The sequence below is a fragment of the Podarcis raffonei genome, chromosome 6 (assembly GCF_027172205.1).
Source record: "Podarcis raffonei isolate rPodRaf1 chromosome 6, rPodRaf1.pri, whole genome shotgun sequence".
NCBI classification, from domain to species: Eukaryota; Metazoa; Chordata; class Lepidosauria; order Squamata; family Lacertidae; genus Podarcis; species Podarcis raffonei.
The window spans coordinates 91,550,541-91,571,826 of NC_070607.1; the positions used below are offsets into that span (position 1 = coordinate 91,550,541).

Sequence of the window (21,286 nt, forward strand, 5' to 3'; positions counted from 1 at the left end):
AGAAGCTTGCTTTCCCCTCAGCCAAATGTTTAAATTTGTGTTTCAAAAGTACAGGGCATTCACAATGGAGTCAACAACTTTGGGGGTAAAATCCTAAAAAAGGCTCAACAATCTTGGGTCGGCCCTCACACATGCTCACTTCATCAAATCTGGCCCCTCTTTGAAAAAAGTTTGGGCACCCCGGTCTATGGAGTATCTCGAAGCTTGCTTCACACACACACATCTGCTTTTCCCTATCGATGCCTGAAACTTCACGAGAGATCGGTTTGGCCCTTATGGCAACAGCTGTTGCACTCAAGATTCTTGGAAAAGATGTGGGAGACCAGGATCAACTGCAGTCCTTTTAAGCACGTGGAATGCTTTGCTGACACATGACAAGATAAAAGCAGGGGTTCTGCCATAACCGAGGCAGTAATCTTGAGGACTGTACCACTTTAGGCCTCTGGAAGGGGCTCATGATTAAACTCTTCTCCATGCATACCTCACCCCAAATCACTTCACAATAAAAAGTAAGGTGGTAGGGAGAAAAGGCTAGAATCCTTTTGATATACCAGTTCTCCATGTGGTGGAATTTTTATATAGAACATTCAGTCTTATGAACGTGCACTTGCAACCTTAAACCATACAGCCCAGAGACAGGTTTTTACTGCATCTGTATTACCAGGAAAAATGCCAAAGTTAAAGAAAATATCAAAAGAGTGAGCCCAGGCACCCAAGGGTAGGCTTTTGAACCTGAACTCAAAAGCAGAGGAAGAAATGAGTAACCTTTTGTTTTGAAACCAAGATCAAAAATTATGGATCAGAGTTGCAATTCTTAATTGAAGTAATTGAAGGATCCATCTACTAAAGAATTAACTGCTGGGAGCTAGTCTTCATTGGGCAAACACTTGAATCAACAGGCTGGCAGAACCTCCATAGCAGATTTGGAGGTCATGGGAGACAGGGGATGGAAAAGAATTGCTGGAGCTTCTCTTCTCCCATTCTGCTGGAGTCCACACACACAAACACATACACACACACCCACACACCCGGCCAGCCCCATTAAAGACAGAAGGAAGTTTCTACAAATTATAGAAAGTTTAAAAGAAGTTAAAGAAGGCTCCTCTCAAACTATATGAGCAATAAGCCTAGCTGCAACACTGGAGGAAAGAGGTGATGTAAACGATTTAATGTAATTTAAGTAGGCTTTATGATTTTTCTAAGTAAGTGCAGGCTTTGTGGCGGCAGGCCTCTTTTGGTCTCAAAGCCATACAGAGTTTAAAAGCAGGCAACACATTGCATCATGATTATTTTCCCAGGACCGTAACACTCTTTTGGACTGAATCCAACTAAGTCATCTTAGTACAGACTAATCAAAATCAATAGGTAGGATAAACTTACACCCACTGATTTCAGTGAGTTGACACTGAGTATTATTAGTTGGATCCAGCCCACTTTCCACATATGCACTCATATTCAACAAATGGCAGCATAATGAAACAGAGGATGACTGTTCCTTGCTCCAGGTAAGCAGCACCAACAACAAGAGAAGAAGACCAACCTCGCTCACATTAACTGCCACTTCCTCCTTGGAGGCACCACTTGTGATCCATCAAAGTGGGCTTTGATCCATCAATAAGGCCATGTCAGCAGCTATCAAGCCCTGAAGGCGACCTCTAGGGCAAGGCTCCACCATGTTTCCCTCCCCGCAGCGTTTGACCAGCAGAGGGCAAACAAGCCCAAGCTTCCAAGTGCCAAGGGGGAAGAAATGAGATGACATCACACTTGCGAAGTAGGTATTATTTATTAAGGCTTGTATTCTCCTAGAGGAAAAAAGTTAATCTGATGCTGTCCCATTACTCCTTACATTCGAAGCAACAGTCCAGAGACAAAGCTATATGTTCTAAATACAAGTCTAAATGATACAGCTTAAACTTTCATTTAAATCGGAGGTCCTCTTGAGTAAGTAGATTTCAGAAGATATTTGCTTTCTAATATAAGTAAAAGATCCTCTACAATAAACACGTGCAGGTTCGGTGTGCTAGAGCAACAGGCATGAGCATCAAGAATTCATGCTTAATTTTGAAACTCCGGTTGGTGGCCATTTCTTCAATAGCTTCCTCATTCCACAAAAACATGACAGCAAATTCCGTTTCTTAAAACAGTTGTTTTTACTCATCCAACAGAAAAAAATAAGACACATACACACAGTTTTAAACATCTGAAGCATAATCCATCATATGAGTCTGTACTAAGATTCTATATTAAAGCTCACCATTATTGGTATAAAATTTTAAATGACATTTTAGAGAAGGTGGGTGAAGAACAAAAACAGGGGACAGATTAAAAATGATTTAATGGGTATTAGAAAGCTGAAAAAAGCCTTTAAAAGCCACATTGCCCCCAAGCTCCTGCAATGCTGAAAACATTTAAACCATTAAAAAACTACAACACAAAAAAAATATGGCAGAGAAAATTTCATCTTTTTGTTGCAGGATATGATATAGCAGGTGCACACAAAATTCATCAGATATGAATGAAAGGCTGTTTTTAGACTGCATGAGGAAGAACCCAAGGGGAACATTTCTCATGCAAACTTCACTGAAAAGGACTGAAAATTATGCAAGTGCAAAATTGCATTTGTACAATTTTCATCTATGCAGCCCATGCAAGATGTGATACTTGTGAATTGTTCCCTTTTCATTTTCTACAAGACAGAAAAGTGCTTTCAGGATTATTATTTTTTTAAAAACCAATCAACAAAACAGATAAAAAGTGAACTATACAAAGAGATCTGAACTTGCTGCATTGTCAATGCTTTTGACTTGGATGTTATTTCGCCAAATGAATGACAAAAAAGTAAAACACACACAAGGTGTTTTTTTTTTTGTATGCTTGCCATGAAGGAGCAAGACAATTTTGGAGACTGTTGAAACAAGAGGATCTGCAGTACATAAATATAAAATTATAGTGAATTTTCAGATTAAAAACATAATTTGTGTTGAAGGTAAAAAGTCTTTGGGAAATACTAATATTTATCAGAAACTTCAATTATAGATGAACTTCTTTAACCATTAAAAAAACCCCAGCAAAACACCTTTATTTGTGGATTCTACAGCATTTTACATAGAAAAGGTACAAATTAATGCATATTCACTAGGGCAAAAAAAAAAACAAAAACAAAAAACCAAACACACACTACAATGTACTTAAAAGATGCAACAATTTAATTTCCCCTGCACAAAAAGATATTGGAGCTGAAAGTTTTACAGTCTCCTGATGCCAGAATACAGCATCAGAGCAAATTTTTAAAAAGATTCAATTTTTCATAATCAAATTTAATATCAGTTCTAGTATATATATATATATATTTATATATATATTTATAGCAAACCATATATATGTTTATTCTTATTGTTTATTTCGATTCTGACGTTCCTGTAAAGAAAAAAACATCGTATTAGAACACTTATTGGTACCTGTACCTTAGATGCACTGCCATGACCACAGATTTATAGTATTGGGACATATAATTCTCTCCGTATTTCAGGAGTTTTGTTCCATGTGCACAACGAACAAGGATGCAACAAAATTCCCTCATTAAGGGGACACAACTTGGGTTCTACTGTTATACAACGGACATTTTAAAAAACTTACTATGATCAATGGTCGGCATCCGTCTCTCTTGGGAGACGATGAAGGAGTGTGCCTTGGTAAGATCTCAATCTGTTCTAATAAACGAGCCTTTGGGTATGAACTCAAGCGTTCAGTGTGGCAGCACCTGAACTTTGGAACTCCCTGCCTATGGAGATTAAGCAGGCCCCTCCACTGTACTCTTTGCGGCGCCAGCTAAAAAATAGTAAGCAGTGAACTAAGCAAACAAATAAAGGCAAACGCGGGTGGTTGTGTGCCCATCAGCCTCAAGGCAAAACTGGGCCACCCAAAAACAAGACAATGGCTTCTATATTTTCAGCAGACTTCCCAGTAGGGAGGAAAATGTTTGCTTGCAAATTAAAACAGAAAATACCTTGTAAAGAACTTCACAATAGACCCTGGCCTGTACTTTCTTCACTAGCTTGCTAGTGTGTGGTAGAAAAAGAAAAGCTCACCTCTCCTGGCAGCTACCTCACCTTTTATGTTGGGCAAAGCCCAGTAGTGACCAGTGGCACAGCTTCTCTGTCTTTCCAAAAGTGCATGCCACTTCTGGTGACCAAGACAGTGAGGGGTGAGGGAGTAGGGAGTGCAGTGCGAGCAAAATGGTGGACCCAATCTTGTGCTCTTGCTGCTGTGCCAGCACCACACTTGCCTGCTGCCTCTCCAACTCCGTTTTGGTAACTGGCAGTAATGCACATCTTTGGGAAGCTAGGCAAGGAATGCCGCCCTTCCCATGCTGCTACTGGCACAGAGCCAGCCCCCTAATTTGTCGACAGGAAACTCCATGCACTTTCCAACAAGCCTGCAGCTTGGAGCTACTGAGCTTAACCACAAGTCTCAGTTCAGATGATACATAAAAAACAGACATTGGCTTTGCATGGTCTTGCTAAGCCAAGGTGTAGTTTAGCATGAAATGTGAATGCAGCCAACGTTGTGAAATCAGACACCCTCTTTTGATTTTGCAACTGCTTTTTTAACCTGGTCTGGGACCAATATGCTTTGGCTGCTCTGTTCATTTTACTGTTGTTTTTATCACTTTTAAATCTTTGTCAGCCACTCTTGAGAGTCCTTTGGCTGAAAAGCAGGAGAAAACTATTGCGAAGTCTCACAAGCACGCAGAAGGGGACTTGGGACTTGTGTTTCTTCGACCACAGTCCACCTCACATCATGACACTGGGACCATGCAAGTCCCTAGGCTTTCTGAAAGAGGCTCACTGGATCCCAGCCTGCTACTGTTCTTTAGAAGGAAACTACGGCAGCCTTACTGATCACCTAAACATGCCTGCTCTCAGAGTTTGAAGGCACACTTTTATGTAATGAAGAAACAACTCCAAAACTATGGCCCGAAGTAGTATTTTAAACTTGACAGTAAGCTTGTTGTTTCGGAAACAGGAGTTGCTGCTCAGAAAAACAACAACAAAGGCTGCAAGAAACAGTGACCTTGCTCACACCAATTACTTTCTGGAAAGTGGCCTAAGAATTTTGTTTTTGCATTATCGGTCACTAGAATTTTTTAATACAAGCATTAGGCCAAGTCTACAATGCTGGAATTTGTTCTGTATGTTATTCTGATATATTTAAGTGGCATAAAAATTCCACTGCTGTATTTTCTAAAGCATTACTCATAAAACCAGATCCCACACTTCCTTAGGGAAACAGTACTTTATTCCCTACTCCCCAGGGAATTGTAAAATGGAGGCATTTTAGGTAAGTCAAGGGAAACTCATTCAGCCTTACTTTTTCCCTAGGAAGCATTACATATACAACACATTCCCAGGTTTATCAGCAATTTATGGACGAGAAGCTCTCTTTAAAAAAATGGATAAACCTGGAACCTGAAGCAACCAGCAGCTGAGACAGCCTCCTCATCAGGTAGGAGCAAGTGCAAGTGGAGAAGCTGAAAGGAGCACATGTGACTTGAGACGCCAACTTGCTGCCTATACTTGGTAGAGATGTACAAGGAGCATTCTCCAGACTGAAGCTGAGGGCACTATCCCCAATGCCTGAATCATGTGCCCTTTTGCCCAGTCTGATGGAAGTTCTAGATCCTTTGCCTAGTTGTCCCTCCAGTTCTCCTACATTCTTGGCCCTTTAAATCCATGTTGATTACTGCTATTATGCTTATCTTCTTTCTATTAGTAGTAGTATACTGCCCTTTATCCATAGATCTCAGGGCTGTTCACAACAAAAAAGTACAATATATTCCCAATGAACTGCATTTTGCAATTTTTGAGGGCAATTATTTCAACAGATTTTAATTTTCTGCCTTGTATTATTGTTGTACTGTGCACGTAAAGTGGAAGGAGGGGTTACACCAGTAAAGAACCATTTACAGTGGTGCCTCGCAAGACGAAATTAATTCGTTCCGCAAGTTTTTTCTTCTTGCGAGTTTTTCGTCTTGCGAAGCACGGTTTCCCATAGGAATGCATTGAAAATCAATCAATGCGTTCCTATGGAAACCGCCTTCAGACCAGGTCCGGGGACAGTCTGTCCCCCGACCTCTTCTGAAGGCTGGGGGGGGGGCCAAGGGCTTTTCTTCCCACCGCCAGCCTTCAGAAGGCTGTTCTGAAGGCTGGCGGTGGGAAGAAAAGCCCTTCTCCCCACCTCCCACCCCGCAAGCTCCGGGGACAGGAGGGCTTTCCTCCCGACTGCCAGCATTTTAAAAGCCCCCAGGACAGCGGAGATTTCTCCGCTGTCCCGGGGGCTTTTAAAATGCTGGCGGGGGGCAGCGAAGCTTTCACTGCCGCCCGCCAGCATTTTCAGATCGCTTTTAAAATGCTGGCGGGCGGCAGCGCAGCGTTCGCTGCCGCCCGCCAGCATTTTCAGATCGCCCCGGGACAGCGGAGAAGTCCAAAAGCCGTCGGGATAGCGGAGAAACGCGCTGCGCTTCTCCGCTATCCCGGGAAGGCAGGCGGGGGGGAGCAAAGACTTTTGCCCCCCGCCGGCCTTCAGAAGAGGTCCAGGACCTCTTCTGAAGGCCGGCGGAGATTTCCCTATGGGCTTTCTTCTTGCGAAGCAAGCCCATAGGGAAATTCGTTTTGCGAAGCACCTCCAAAACGGAAAACTCTTTCGTCTTGCGAGTTTTTCGTTTTGCGAGGCGTTCGTCTTGCGAGGCACCACTGTACTTCAAAGTTAAAGCTCATTTACTGTTCAACCCCACTTTCCTGGGCCTTCCCTCGTGGAGTTCAGTTGAAAAAAAATCCCTCTGTAAATTTTGCAAGTTACTTAACGGCTGACTTCTCAGTCTTACATATGACCTGTAATGTTTTATTAGAAGGGTACAAATTCAATTGCAATGGGTATCAAAATATTTGGTGCAGCTGATGAGTACTAACGACACCAATTTTACTGAATACAGGTCAAGATCCAGCTGTGCTTGTTCCATTCACACTGGGAGGCTTTTAAGCTTCCTCAAATGGGACCGCCAATATTGTGGGGTGGGGGGAGACTTCCCCAGAATGACATCTCATAAGGAACAAGAGATTGTATTCAGAATGCATTCCTGTCCCTGCCCGCATGCCGACGTGGCAAGTGGTAGTGGATGGGTTTGGATTCCACCCATACTACTTCTAGGATGAAAGCCAAATCTGACATCTTAGACCAGTGGCGGCCAAACCTGACCCTTCAGCTGTTTTGGGACTACAATTCCCATCATCCCTGACCACTGGTCCTGTTAGCTAGGATTGATGGGATTTGTAGTTCCAAAACAGTTGGTGGGCCAAATTTGGCCACCACTGTCTTAGACCAACTAGCAGAGATTATGTATGGATGCTGTGGATCTCTGGAAAAACCACAAGATGTGAACCATAGGCATTTGCTTTTTAAAACAAATCAGAAGCCCCTTCCAAGCCCTTAGGTCTCTCTCCCCCTGCCCTCCCATATTTCCACAAGTTCAGTAAGACATTCTAGAGCCTGCTTACCTTCCGCACCACCTCTTCCTCCTCCTGGCGCTTTTCGTAATGGGAAAAGTCATCGAAGATAGAAGTTGTGTGCTTGTACGTAGCAATAATTTTAAGCACTTGTTTTGCTTTTTCTAAGGGCACCTCCTGAGTGTCACGGGAGTTTGTAACTGGTTTGTTGTCATTGTTCTCCAGCCTGATGTGTCGGAGTTGGTTGTTGGGCACATCTTTCACAAAGAGCCACTTGACATCAAACTTCCCCTTCCATTTGTCCTGAGACCAGACACCCGCACTGGTGCCGTAATCTACTGGCGACCTCATTTCCGCCACTCCACAGAAATGTCCACTGCCGTTGACACTGAATAATAAGTAGACTGGACCCTTACTATTCATAGAGCGGAAAGCACTGTCCAAACGCTTGTTGCCATGTTCTGTGCTACACCAAATGGAATATTTAATGGAACGATGAATATCGTCCTCAGAATAGCTCTTTATTATGAACACGCGTCCATTTTTAAGGTTCCATTCGAAATCCTTCGGGTTATAACTGTGAGCAGCTTTCAGTTTTTCAAGGACAGGGTGTGATTCGCTGCCTGGGATGGAGTTTGCTGGGGTATTGCCAGGCGAGTTGTTCTCATTACCAGTTCCTCCACTTTGGCCAAAAGCTGCATTTCTGTTACGAGGCGCCACCCACCGGTTTTGAGATGGCGGCGGCTGAGGGTTCTGGTATGGCAGCTGGGCCAGTGGAGGTGGCTGGGCAGGAATAGGCTGAATGATTTGTGGCTGTGGGACTGATTGAGGGGAAGGGATCTGCTGAGGAGTTGGAACTTTGGCCACAGGTCCCTTATTATCCCAGGTACCAATGTCCATGTTATGTTTAATAGGTGGCGGAGGTAAAGCCCCTCCTATCACAGGACCACTTTTTGCTTTCATCTTGGGCTGAGGCTTTGCGGGTTTGCTAGCAATTGCAGCCCAAGAGGTTGGCTTAGATACCGGCAAGTTTATACTTGATCCCCCATTGCCAGACAAAGCGCCTGTCATCCCAGCACTGTTGACCACAGAACCTACTGTTTTCACGGCAGAAGCTGTGACGTCCCCACCAATCTTCAGTCCAACCATTCCCTGCTCGATGCTGTTCATTCCAGGAGCTTTGTTTAGAGTATCATTATGAAATCCTGTCTGCCCGTCCACCATAGTACCACCGAGGGAACTGGGCGGGTAGCTGTAGCTGCTTCCGTAAGCTGAGTTCTGAGTCTGCTGCCCTTGGGATCCACTAGTTCCCCATGCAGAGAAAGGTGGGTTTTCAGGGAAAAAATTGAATCTGTGCGGGTAAATGTTGTTCCCCAGTCCACCAGGCTGTCCAAAAACAGCATCATGCATGAAATGATGATCACCATTACTGAGCTGTCCATAGGGAGTGAGGTATGGAATAGGAGGGTCTCCTCCAGTTGACCATGGTGCTTCACTGAGAGAGTAGGGATAGCTAATAGAATGCGGGTAATAACTGGACAGGTAGGGATCTGTCATTGATGGATAACTGTTATTCTGTTAAAGACAAGAAAAGTAATTTCAGATTCAGATATTTACAGTGTTATTCAAACCAGAAGAGATGCTTCAGAAAAGTACAAATCTTATGTGCTGCTGTAACTGAAAGAGCTATCAAATGCCCTCAATGTTTAGAAGTGTCCCCTTTCTTAACAACTGTTTCAGCCTCTCAGATGAAAACAGGTTTAGTATTAGTTCACAAGCTTTACAACGAACAGTTTCATGGGTGAATCTTGGAGACATGGAGAGGTTTTTGTTTTCCCGGGCAGCCCCACTATCATTTTATTATACGCAGAAAACTGTTTTTCATCTGCTTTCGTAATTCTGTTACTGTATTTTACTTGCTTGTAAATCACTTTGAGACTTTAGAAACACAAAACTTTTTGAAAAACAAAATTAATAAACCTAAACCATAAGCCTTGTCTTCTCTGCTTCATTGGGCATGTTAAGCCAACTAGTGAGTTGTGACTAAAGTACTTTCATAAGATGCCAATGTTACAATATTAGAAATGGGTTACTTATGCCTAACGACTTATATGAATGCTCTCAAACGCAGTATTTCAGCACATGAAGTTAGTTGGTAAAATCGAAGTGTATGAAAAATGTGATACTGTGCAAGCAATCACAAACATTCCTAGAGAGAAAATATAATATAAATGCAAGTTCTAATAACATTTCCACCCCCAATTATTGCAAATGCACAACTCTCGTATTTGACTCTCCTCGTTCTCTCTGTTTCAACTACCTGCTAGAACATGTCACTTCTGCCTCCCTGAAAAGTCCTGGCACTTTGCAATCTTCTCTGTTGCTCTTTGGCCCATGGCTCTGGTTATTTTGCACACTCATTAATCTCACTAGCATTTCTCACTCAGATTAATTCAGTTTGTCTGTTCAGAATTGTTCTCATCATTCTTCATCTTGCCAGCTATTTCAATCACATTTTACAACTCACTGGTTCTACTTCACATCTCTCAATCTTATTGTCCTTTTACTCTACTGGCTGGCTACAGTGAATGTCGTCATTGGATCTAGCAAGGGAGTTCTTCAGTTCATTTTAATTTATTTATTTTTAACATCTTTATGCGCCCCCTTGCCCAGATTATCCGGAGCTTTGGGCTGGGCTGTCACCAATATGCTGATGACACTCAGCTCCATCTGCTGATGGATGGCCACACCGACTCGGCCCCAAACACACTGACCAGATGCTTGGAAGCTGTGGCGGGATGGTTTCGTGGGAGCCGATTGAAACTAAATCCTCCGAAGACAGAGGTCCTATGGCTGGGTCGGGATGGCATGGGGATGAGGGACCAACTCCCTTCTCTTGCGGGGGCCCAATTAGTGCCATTGCCTTCCGTTAAGAGTTTGGGTGTAATCCTTGACGCCTCCCTTTCCATGGAGGCACAGGTTACAGCAACAGCCAAGGCGACATTTTTCCACCTTCGCCGCATCAAGCAATTGGTCCCTTACCTTTCCCGCCCCAACCTGGCCACAGTGATCCATGTGATGGTCACCTCCAGGCCTGACTACTGTAATTCGCTCGACGCGGGGCTGCCCTTGAAGCTGTCCCAGAAACTCCAGCGGGTGCAGAATGCTGCAGCGAGGCTCCTCATGAGATCTCTGCCATGGGAGCATATTCACCCAGTGCTTTTCAAGCTGCACTGGCTCCCGGTGAAGTACAGGGTCAGATTTAAGGTGCTGCTTTTGACCTTTAAAGCCCTTCATGGCCTAGGACCCTCGTACCTACGGGACTGCCTCTCCCGGTATGCCCCACGGAGAGCCTCAAGGTCCATAAATAGCAACACCCTAGTGGTCCCGTGCCCTAAGGAAGTTAGATTAGCTTCAACCAGAGCCAGGGCCTTTTCAACTCTGGCTCCGGCCTGGTGGAACGCTCTGCCTCATGAGACCAGGGCCCTGCAGGCTCTGATTTCTTTCCACAGGGCCTGTAAGACAGAGTTGCTCCGCCTGGCCTTTGGCTTGGAGCCAATTTGATTCCCTCCCTCTCTTTCTTTTCCTTCTCCTCCTGTGATGAGGCATTTTAATGAGGGATTTTAATATTTTAATTTTGTTTTAAGTTGTAATCATTCAACTTGTTTTTATTATTGCTTGTTAGCCGCCCTGAGCCCGGCCTTGGCTGGGGAGGGCGGGGTATAAATAAATTATGATGATGATGATGATGATGTTTATATCCACCCTTCCACCCAAAGGAGCCCAGGAAGGCAAATTTGTTCTCAAGGCAGGGATGGGGAAGCTGTGTCTCTTTGGATATTGTTGCCATCAGTCCCAACCACCATGGCCAGCAGCCAGGGATTATGGAGTTTTAGTCGAAGAACAGGTGGTGGGCCATAACTCGCCATTCCAGTCCTAAGGTATTATGTCTCCTTACCTACATTGCCCAGTTTCCTGTTACGTTCCCTTCCCTCACAGCCCTGACTAATCACCTTCTTTCAACCTCAGTAATAAGACTCTCCCACTCTTTAAGTTGTCTTTGCTCCTGAACCTTGAAAACCTTTCTCCATGTCATTTCTGCAACAGCAACTTTTTATCACTCTTTTTTTTATTTAGCCTTTACATAGCTCCTTTTCTCCTAAAGCCCTGTCTATATGCTGTGTGGCATTCACATAGGTGAAGCTTGTTGCTGGGGTGGACTGGCCATGCTGTTTTGTTAAATAGGTATAATTGTTACTTTTAAAACTTCTTTGTGAAAAGCTTGTAAATAAATATCTTCAATAAAGTTGGTTTGCCATGCTACAATCTTTCATACACTCTTAACTATCAAGCTGCACATTTGTAATACAACATCAGAAACCCATAACAGGTGAAAAAGGTGAAATTGACCAATTAGGATTTTAATTTCAAGAAACCCGAAAGTGTGTATAAACAACAGCAACCCAGAAAGTTAAGATGAAATTGGTTGAAATGCAACTTAATAGTCAAACACTTATTAAGGGATCATGTGACAGAGGGCAAGCAAAATACAGTCGTACCTTGGAAGACAAATGGAATCCGTAAAATATAGAACCAAAAAGCCAAAACTTAATCAATTTAACTCTCTACACACAGTTGACAAAACAAATATATTTTCAACAGGCAAAAAAGTATCTGGATTGTAGGCACCTCTCTGATTTCAACAGGAGCAGTGTTCCATATTACTGGTGCGTCTATGCTAAAATAGACGCATTTTATTCAGTGCCATTGGATACAACAAATGCAAAAGGTAAGCATTAGTAATTCATAGGAAGAAACAGTGATTCCTACCTAACAGGTGATGCTTTTGCACTTTGACACCCTAACTTTGCACTACATCTAACCGTGGAGCCTTTTGCTATCTTACAAGACCACACACCATTCAAGCTAAAAGGAGCCGTAATTCCAAGTGACCTAGCATACCTTCAACCTCAGGTATTTTTGATATCCTAACCATTTTAGCACAACTTTGTGACCTGACGCTATCTCGTAACTCCAAGTCTAACATTTCCATGTGCAGCCATAGCGGAATAAAGCCGTTTTACTCATCTTTGGTAAATTTCCCCATGACAAGTCGTACCTTGGTTTTCGAACGCCTTGGTACTCGGATGCTTTGGCTCCTGAATGCCACAAACCCAGAAGTGACATTTCATACACTCTTAATTTTAGACCCGGTTTAGACTACACGGGTGGTGCTGTGGTCTAAACTGCAAAGCCTAGGGCTTGCCGATCAGAAGGTCAGTGGTTCGAATCCCCGCCACGGGGTGAACTCCCGTTGCTCGGTCCCTGCTCCTGCCAACCTAGCAGTTCAAAAGCACGTCAAAGTGCAAGTAGATAAATAGGTACCGCTTTGGCGGGAAGGTAAACAGCATTTCCGTGTGCTACTCTGGTTCGCCAGAAGCAGCTTTGTCATGGTGGCCACATGACCCGGAAGCTGTACACTGGCTCCCTCGGCCAGTAAAGCGAGATGAGCAACGCAACCCCAGAGTTGTCCACGACTGGACCTAACAGTCAGGGGTCCCTTTACCTTCTGCTGAAAAAGTGGCCAGGGTCTCATCAGCAGGCATTGCCTCATCAAGCTTTGCTGAAAATTCAAGTACAATTACATGGAAGGACTGTGTCACAGTAAAGGACCATGCAAATAGCTACCAGCTCATACTGGACTTCTTCCAAACTACTCTTACCCAAAGAAATGATGGATCAGTTCAGATTATTCAATCAAATTACTCAAGCACTGTCAATGTTGATACACATGCCTACACTGGAAGCTATTTTCTGAGTTGATTCCACTGTTAAAATATTCCACTGATAAAAATATTCTGCCTTTGGGTGGTCTGTTAAAATTTGAGCATGTAATTTTTCAAGGTAATACCTATACATTTTTAAACTCAGACTTTAAAGCTCTTTAATACAAGGTAATACCTATACATTTTTAAACTCAGACTTTAAAACTCTTTAATACAAATATGATATTTTTATTAAAAATGAATGTCTACAGGCCATCAAGAATATGCACCATATAAGTTCCAGTACTTCTTTTCAGCAATTAGTTACCATGAGTTACCATCCTTAAAAAGCAGAGCAGTAAGGTAACCTAGTTCATTACCCTGTAATAAAGCATGATTCTCCATATCTAACTATTTCTGGGAGAACTCTATATCGCATAAGTTATAGCATTGTAGTTAACAGAAAGGAGCAAACCATGATATGTCCAAACTACTTAAAAGATAAGGAATAAATTCAGCTGACAAGCGAAGTGTGTCAAGCATCACTTTACTGGGGAAGATAAAATTTTCCAAAGTCACTACCACGACTGAGAAGGAAAAACGTGTTTAGAATCCTATACAAACTAGTTATTTAATTAAGATGATGGGCAACTGCTCAGCAGCAGTGCCATACAAGTAGCTTATTATTATTATTTGGCCTTTCTTAGTTGCTTTATACAGAAAGAAGCACCTCAAGACAACTTTACAACAAAATAAAACTCTCATCATGAAAAAGAAACCCCCAAACAACTTGCCTATTTCAAGTGTTGGGCTAGCATGTGTTGAACATAGGCAGCTGGGCTGAAGTGTGTACCAACTAAGTTAAATATCAGTTCAACTATTTTCACAGGGTGGCCTTTGGGGAGCCAGTACCTCTCATACAGATTTAACTCACAGGGCTATCATGACAGTTAAATACTTTTATACTTCCATTATAATCATTCATCGATGCAACTGAGGATCAAACTACACGTGATGGAAAATGGTTGAACCCTTCACCTCCGATTCAAACTACACCCCTGAAGCTGCCATTATCCCCAGAGGGAAAACTCTGCATCAAATAGCAGCTTTGGGGATAACTTAAGCTGAAGGATCAATGAGGGGGTAAAAGGGTCAGAACACCTTCCCAACAGCCCCCAAATTCATTTATGGTGATGCTGATTAGGGGCGCGGGTGGCACTGTAGTCTAAACCACTGAGCCTCTTGGGCTTGCCAATCGTAAGTTTGGCAGTTTGAATGCGTTCAACAGTGTGAGCTCCCATTGCTCTGTCCCACCTCCTGCCAATCTAGCAGCTTGAAAGCATACCAGTGTGAGTAGATAAATAGGTACCACTGCAGTGGGAAGGTAAACGGCATTTGCATGCACTCTGGCTTCTGTCACAGTGTTCTGTGTGCCAGAAGCAGTTTAGTCATGCTGGCCACATGACCCGGAAAAAGCTGTCTGCAGACAAACACCAGCTCCCTCGGCCTGAAAAAGTTTGGCTCTCTCTACCATATATTACAATGATTTCCTTAAAAAAAACCACACAACTTTCTGATTATCTTCACTCTCGCCCTTTTTTGGAAAAAAAAAAAGAAACAAATAATATTTTCAGCAGTGCTAACTAACCTGATTTGACTGTCCAGAAAGGTAAGGCTCAAAATCGTTGTCGTGAACTGTATCTTTCTGATGAAGAGAACCATTTTGCACTGAAACAAAAGAGCTGAAGTTATAGCCGTGTACATTCTTGAAGTTTCAGTAAGAACCATTTCCTAAAGCACAGTGACAGCATATGTAAACAAAGCAGTTTTTATCCTATGGCACTGTAAATTCAGAGAAGGCAGAGGGGTCAGATTTCAACAAGATGGGAAAAAAATCTTTCACAGGAGCGCTAAATGCCATTGTTGCCTATAAGACTAGTTTGAATGACATTTACTGAGCAGCTTGCAAGCAGGTTTTTCAACAACCTGCAACACAGCTTTGGCAAGAACAGGAGTAACATTCATACAATGTACTAACATACTCTTCGCCTGAGAACGAAGACTAGAGAAGCTTAGCAAGCAAGAGCAGAAATCTGAGAGGCCTCCAAGTCAGCATGGCATGCCAGGAAGAGGTCAATAAAATGCTAGCTGAATGGTCTTTAAAGTTCAAGTCTTGGTATCCTTTATGTAGAATGGAGACTCTATACTTTCTCATAACAATCTGGATTATTATAGGTATTGCTCTTTATTAGTGTATAATAACTAGCAAAAATATTTGTTTTTTTAAGTCAGCTTTTCAGACTGCAGTCTAAGGAACCCTGGGATTCTTGCTTATCACAAGTTCCTCACTGAGAAGACCTTCAATACAGACAAGTATCCCTGAAAGACAGATTGACAGTTATTATAATTTCCATTGTAATGTGCAGCTTCAGGGGAGTGCTAGGCATGGTCTTAGGTGCACTCAGTTGACACAGGGATACACTGAAGCCCAACAAGTCTGGCCAGTACTTAATGTCTGCTGCGGGAAGCCTACAGCAATCTTCCGTATCCAGAACTGTTCACAGTGTGCAGGTATTTGATGGCAGACCAGATGATATGAAACGAACTCCAAGAAGATAGGAGGTTTCAAAGTCACTAACTAGTTAACACGTGCATTTAAGTTACCAGAAGAGTTTTATAAGTAAAACATAATAAATGTTCAAATACCACCTTAGATAGATATCTAAGATTGAGGTTGAATCCTGACAAGACAGAAGTACTGTTTTTGGGGGACAGGAGGCGGGCAGGTGTGGAGGATTCCCTGGTCCTGAATGGGGTAACTGTGCCCCTGAAGGACCAGGTGCGCAGCCTGGGAGTCGTTTTGGACTCACAGCTGTCCATGGAGGCACAGGTCAAATCTGTGTCCAGGGCAGCTGTTTACCAGCTCCATCTGGTAAGTGGCTGAGACCCTATCTGCCTGCGGACTGTCTCGCCAGAGTGGTGCATGCTCTGGTTATCTCCCGCTTGGACTACTGCAATGCACTCTACGTGGGGCTACCTTTGAAGGTGACTCGGAAACTACAACTAATCCAGAATGCGGCAGCTAGACTGGTGACTGGGGGCGGCCGCCGAGACCATATAACACCGGTCTTGAAAGACCTACATTGGCTCCCAGTACGTTTCCGAGCACAATTCAAAGTGTTGGTGCTGACCTTTAAAGCCCTAAATGGCCTCGGTCCAGTATACCTGAAGGAGTGTCTCCACCCCCATCATTCTGCCCGGACGCTGAGGTCCAGCGCCGAGGGCCTTCTGGCGGTTCCCTCATTGTGAGAAGCAAAGCTACAGGGAACCAGGCAGAGGGCCTTCTCGGTAGTGGCGCCCGCCCTATGGAACGCCCTTCCAGCAGATGTCAAAGCAATAAACAACTACCTGACATTCAGAAGACATCTTAAGGCAGCCCTGTTCAGGGAAGTTTTTAACGTGTGATATTTTACTGTATTTTTGGTTTTTATGGAAGCTGCCCAGAGTGGCTGGGGAGGCCCAGCCAGATGGGCAGGGTAGAAATAATAAATTATTATTATTATTATTATTATTATTATTATCAAAAAGATAACTTTTAGAGGGGAAACCCTCTCCTCTTTTATGTACACAAAATCAGAATCTTCCTTAAGCTATGCAAAAATAAATAAATTAAGCCTTTATGAAACTACAAACCCCCATACTGGAAAGAAATATGATAGCTTAGGGCAATTACAAGTTTTAAACGGCTTAGTGTAACAAAATAAGGGAAAGCATTTATACTTAATTGTTGGGGAGGGATTAACCACAGTGTGAACAATTAAAACGCTAAAGAAGGGCACTTCAAGAACACTAGACAGAAGATGCCAAAGCCAAGGACTACTGAAATCTATGGGCTCTAGCATGCCTAACTCTGTTCTGGGTTGTACTCAGGGATCCAGCAAAAAACAGGAAACTGACGGCATAGCATGGCATAGCAAATGATATTTATGGTGAAGTTTTCCACCTTGTCTACCATGCTTACTTTTTAAAGCTGTTTTTAAACCCCTCTTAATTTTGTTGAAAATATATAGGCTTAAATAACTTCCCACCAGATTTAAAATTCCAAATACTAAACTAGTATGAAGAAAAGATCTGGAAGATGATGCTAAACGATTCCATAATTGCTTGTGGAAACAAGAACGACTCATCTGAACATGCAAATTATACTTTTGATTTTGATGCATTGTGGTCCGCCTTTAAATTTCGGAATTGGGTGGACTATAAATCTAAATAAAATATGTAACAGCATAATCCAAATGTGATGGTGACTATTTGCTTTTCTACATTCAGCTGTGTCAAATGTTGCTATTTTATACATAATCTCTGCCTCTTGCAGTCAAGAGGAGTTTGAACTTTGGGATGAGTGCTCCAAAAATAGTTTCAGTGGAAAAAAGAGCAGTGATGTGTCAACTCCCATTACCTATAATCCCATAACTACCAATAATACTCTGGTGACAGAAGAGGAAGTGGCCTAACTGCAATTCAAAATTAATACATTCTTGGAAAATTTACCTATTTTATCTTTTCTTTTATACAAATGAAAACAATGCTGGTGCAAAAATAAATAGGTATGCATCGTTTTTAAACAAAAACTTAGACAAATGTCTGCACAGAAACAATGGTGTGAAAACATACAAATAGTTTAACACATTGATCCTAATCAAACATCCTGAGTAAATGCCACTGAAATTCAATAAGACTTACTTCTACACAGGATCTTGTTGCATTTTAATAAGATCTGTTTCAACAGTGAAAGCCAAGTTTCATCCAGTATATTCAGTCTAGATCTACTTTATGAACCATCTATTTTAAATTAAACATTTCCTTACCTTTATTATCTTGTCCTTTCGGTCTCTGTGATGCCATAAGCACATGTTCAGATAAAGAGAGATAGAGCAGATAATATGTCACTTCCTGAGCCACAATAAAGCAAAAGATCATTCCAATTTAGATATATATAGTAATCCATGATATATAAAGAATATATAACATTGTAACCTACACTGACAGACAGGGCAAAACCATGTAAAGTCCTACTGTTCCCAACTACAGCCCTTTCTTTCTGATCTTAGGTTTCTGCATCTGTTACCAGTTTAGTCAGTCAGTATGTACAGTGAACCATCTCAAAGTATTTGTTGGTTCCAGCTAGAAATGGTCAAGGGCACTGCATGAACAGTATTCAATGACTCCCAAGAAATTAGTACAAAATGAACACTCAGTAGTAGAGCACGATGACAGTCAAGTATTGAGCATGATATTTTTTAAGAGAGGAAGAGGAGACTCCTGTTGCATTCAGGTCCTACATTTAGGATTTCCAGAGGCATATGGTAGGCCAATGTGAGAACAGGATGCTGGACTATGTGGGACATTATCCTGACCCAGAAGGCTCTTTGATGTTTTTAGAAACCCCTCGCCACCTCATGAGACAAGGCTGGGGACTGCAAGGCAGACACACACTGGAAAAGAACTACAACTCAAGAGCAAAGGCAGAAACAAAGAGAAACAGATAAGGGAAACAGCACCTAGCTTTAGCATGTGTATTAAATGCCAAGGGAGGAATTGCTAGGGAGAGATAACCAAGAAAAGAGCAGTTGACTTCTTTGGGACCTTCAGGAATACCTAAAAACCTGCAGGGGGACAGAGTAGCTGCAACAGTTTACACAGGGGGCACTGTGGGCACACATGCATACAAGGGCCTTCCCTGGTACCTACAGGGTCCCACTCTCCTGCTAAAATTAGACTTCAAAGAAACATCCTATTGCATTCAATAGAAAAGTTTGCTGCGTGTGTTTTGCACTCATGATAGTTTCTGTGATTTGCAGATATGCCATTGGGCCCAAAAAGGTTGATAAACAAAGATGTGGGAAATGTTGGCTGTTAAGAAAGACATATGAAGAGGAACACTAAAGTTTTGGGCATCCCAAGCACAAAGAGAAAGGTGGAAGGGAAGGTAGCCACATTTCCAAATTTAAGAAATAAGTAAAGCAAAAAAACAAAGTTAAGTCTTGTGGAAACCAGAGAAACAGCCCCCCCCTTCAGAAACAAATCAAGAAGTAGCACATCAAAGAATGACATATACACAGGGTAAGAAAGCAAGAAATAGGTGGGAAATAAAATTGAACACCATAAGAAAGGGCACTTACAGTAAGAATCAGAAAGGCTATCTAGGTACCTTATCAAATTTATTATGGCAAAGCTGATGAAGTAAATTAGTTAATCTTTCAAGATGCCACAAGTCTCTTTGCAGTTTTTACTGCAACAGACATAGTTACACCTCTGGAAAATACATAGCCTTGATACAGTTTTGTGGCTATGACTGTGAGGTTGCTTGTATCAGTCATGGTATCACAAGGTAGCCTTAAGCAAGCCACTACTTCTTAGCCACAGACTGAGACACAAATATATACTATTTACCTACTTTACAGTACTATTGTTAAGAATTACTGAGATAATGAAGACCATTTGAAAATCCTACAGAATTGTCATGTATGAATAAAGGGAGAAGCAGTTCCCCACAAAATCCAAGACAGCAAAGAGAAAAGTTCCTCCAGGAGAAGGATGTGGAGCATGTATCTCAAAGGAGGAGGAAAGATCCAGAAAGTGGAAGGGGAGCTGAAGATAAGTACCGTATTTTTCGCTCTATAACACGCACCCGACCATAACACGCACGTAGTTTTTAGAGGGGGAAAATCCGTAGGCATGCCACCCGTAGGTATTTCCTCCATAACACGCACAGACATTTCCCCTTACTTTCTAGGAGGGAAAAAGTGAGTGTTATGGTGCAAAAAATACGGTAATACAGGCCCTACACTTGAATAGGTAGCTTGTGGCCTTCCAGATGCTGTTGGGACTCCAATTCTCCTTATTCCTGACCTTGCTAGCTGGGGCAATGGAAACTGTAGTCCAGCAACATCTGGAAGACCATGTTTCCCATCACTACCCTACACTGTACAGTGGGGAAGAGATGTGAAGCGTTTGGTACATGAAGTGCAACCCAAGGCATGTGTGCATGTACATCTTTCAGAATAATACTTCATGAATCTGATGACATGGACCATAGTCCATGCAAGCTTACGCCACAATACATTTATTAGCCTTTAAGTCGCAAGACTTTATTGCAACATCCAATTATCTTTCCTCAAAAAGGACCCATACAATGACTGCAGATGTCCAGTTCACACATTGCACAAATGCAAACCCTGGTTTGGCACCAAGTACTCAACAAAATCACGGCCAATTGCAGCTCCTGTTAGAGGCACATATGTGTTTATCTCACCCTCACATTCAGCGTGCACTTAATGTACACAACCTTCGGATGCACAACGCTTGTAACAGCCCCAGCGAGGGCCTAGTAGTGCATGTGACACAGCCAAACTCTTACGGGACCGAACAAAGGCCCGGAGGAGGGGGAAAGGAAGAGGCGGAAGAAATAAAAGAAAAACCTCACATCCCTCCCGCCCCTCCAAAAAAAAAAAAAAAGGACAGGGCTGGATTTGCATAAAACGGGAAAGAGAAACAAGGGCGAGTGTGGATAAGGCAGGCTGGGTGGGTTGCATAGGCCCAGGAAGGAGAATTAAAGGGAGCTCGAGGTTTAAATTGCAAACAGAAGGAAATGCAGGGAGGGGAGAAAGGGGGCGAGCGCTGCCCGTTCTTCCCTCTCCCCACGCCCACCCTTGATCCGCTTACCTGGGGGTCAACGCTGGTGGCAGACATCTCTCATGCGCGCCCTGAAGTGGTGGTGGCAGCGAGGGGAGGGGGGAGGGACCGGGGAGGGGAGGGAGGAGGAGGAACAAGGAGGGGGGGCGAGGCCAGGCGCGGGTGAGGAGGGCAGGGGAATAGGAGGGGAGGGGTGGGTGTCCAGAGACCCAGGCAGAGAGAAAGGGAGATGGCTGGAATGTGGGTGGGTGGGCGCGCTCCCCCCTCCCGCTTCTCCCAGGGGTGGGGGGGCCAAGGAGGGAGAGTGGTGGGGCGGGGGCGCGC

General features: G+C 43.1%; 1 protein-coding gene across 2 annotated transcripts; it reads right to left on the reverse strand.

The window, feature by feature from the left end:
- Positions 1–1,764: 1,764 nt before the first annotated feature.
- Positions 1,765–21,082, reverse strand: YTHDF1 (YTH N6-methyladenosine RNA binding protein F1). Of its 2 annotated transcripts, XM_053394478.1 has the most exons (5): positions 20,993–21,082; positions 18,136–18,160; positions 14,916–14,995; positions 7,554–9,077; positions 1,765–3,417 (listed from the first exon to the last, which is right to left on the reverse strand). In XM_053394478.1, the coding sequence occupies exons 1-5, from the start codon at positions 21,017–21,019 to the stop codon at positions 3,391–3,393; spliced, it is 1,683 nt and encodes a 560-aa protein (XP_053250453.1). In that variant the 5' UTR covers positions 21,020–21,082; the 3' UTR covers positions 1,765–3,390. The 2 variants fall into 2 exon arrangements, with proteins under 2 accessions (XP_053250453.1, XP_053250452.1); XM_053394477.1 differs by lacking the exon at positions 20,993–21,082 and having other exon boundaries at positions 18,136–19,289.
- Between the last annotated feature and the right edge of the window lie 204 nt (positions 21,083–21,286).

Coding starts and splice junctions, on each gene's coding strand:
- YTHDF1 (XM_053394477.1), bottom strand. CDS start 18,247: ATGATCTTTTGCTTTATTGTGGCTCAGGAAGTGACATATTATCTGCTC. Junction 14,996..18,135: donor GAAAGGACAAGATAATAAAG/GTAAGGAAATGT, acceptor CTTTTGTTTCAG/TGCAAAATGGTTCTCTTCAT. Junction 9,078..14,915: donor TTTCTGGACAGTCAAATCAG/GTTAGTTAGCAC, acceptor TGTCTTTAACAG/AATAACAGTTATCCATCAAT.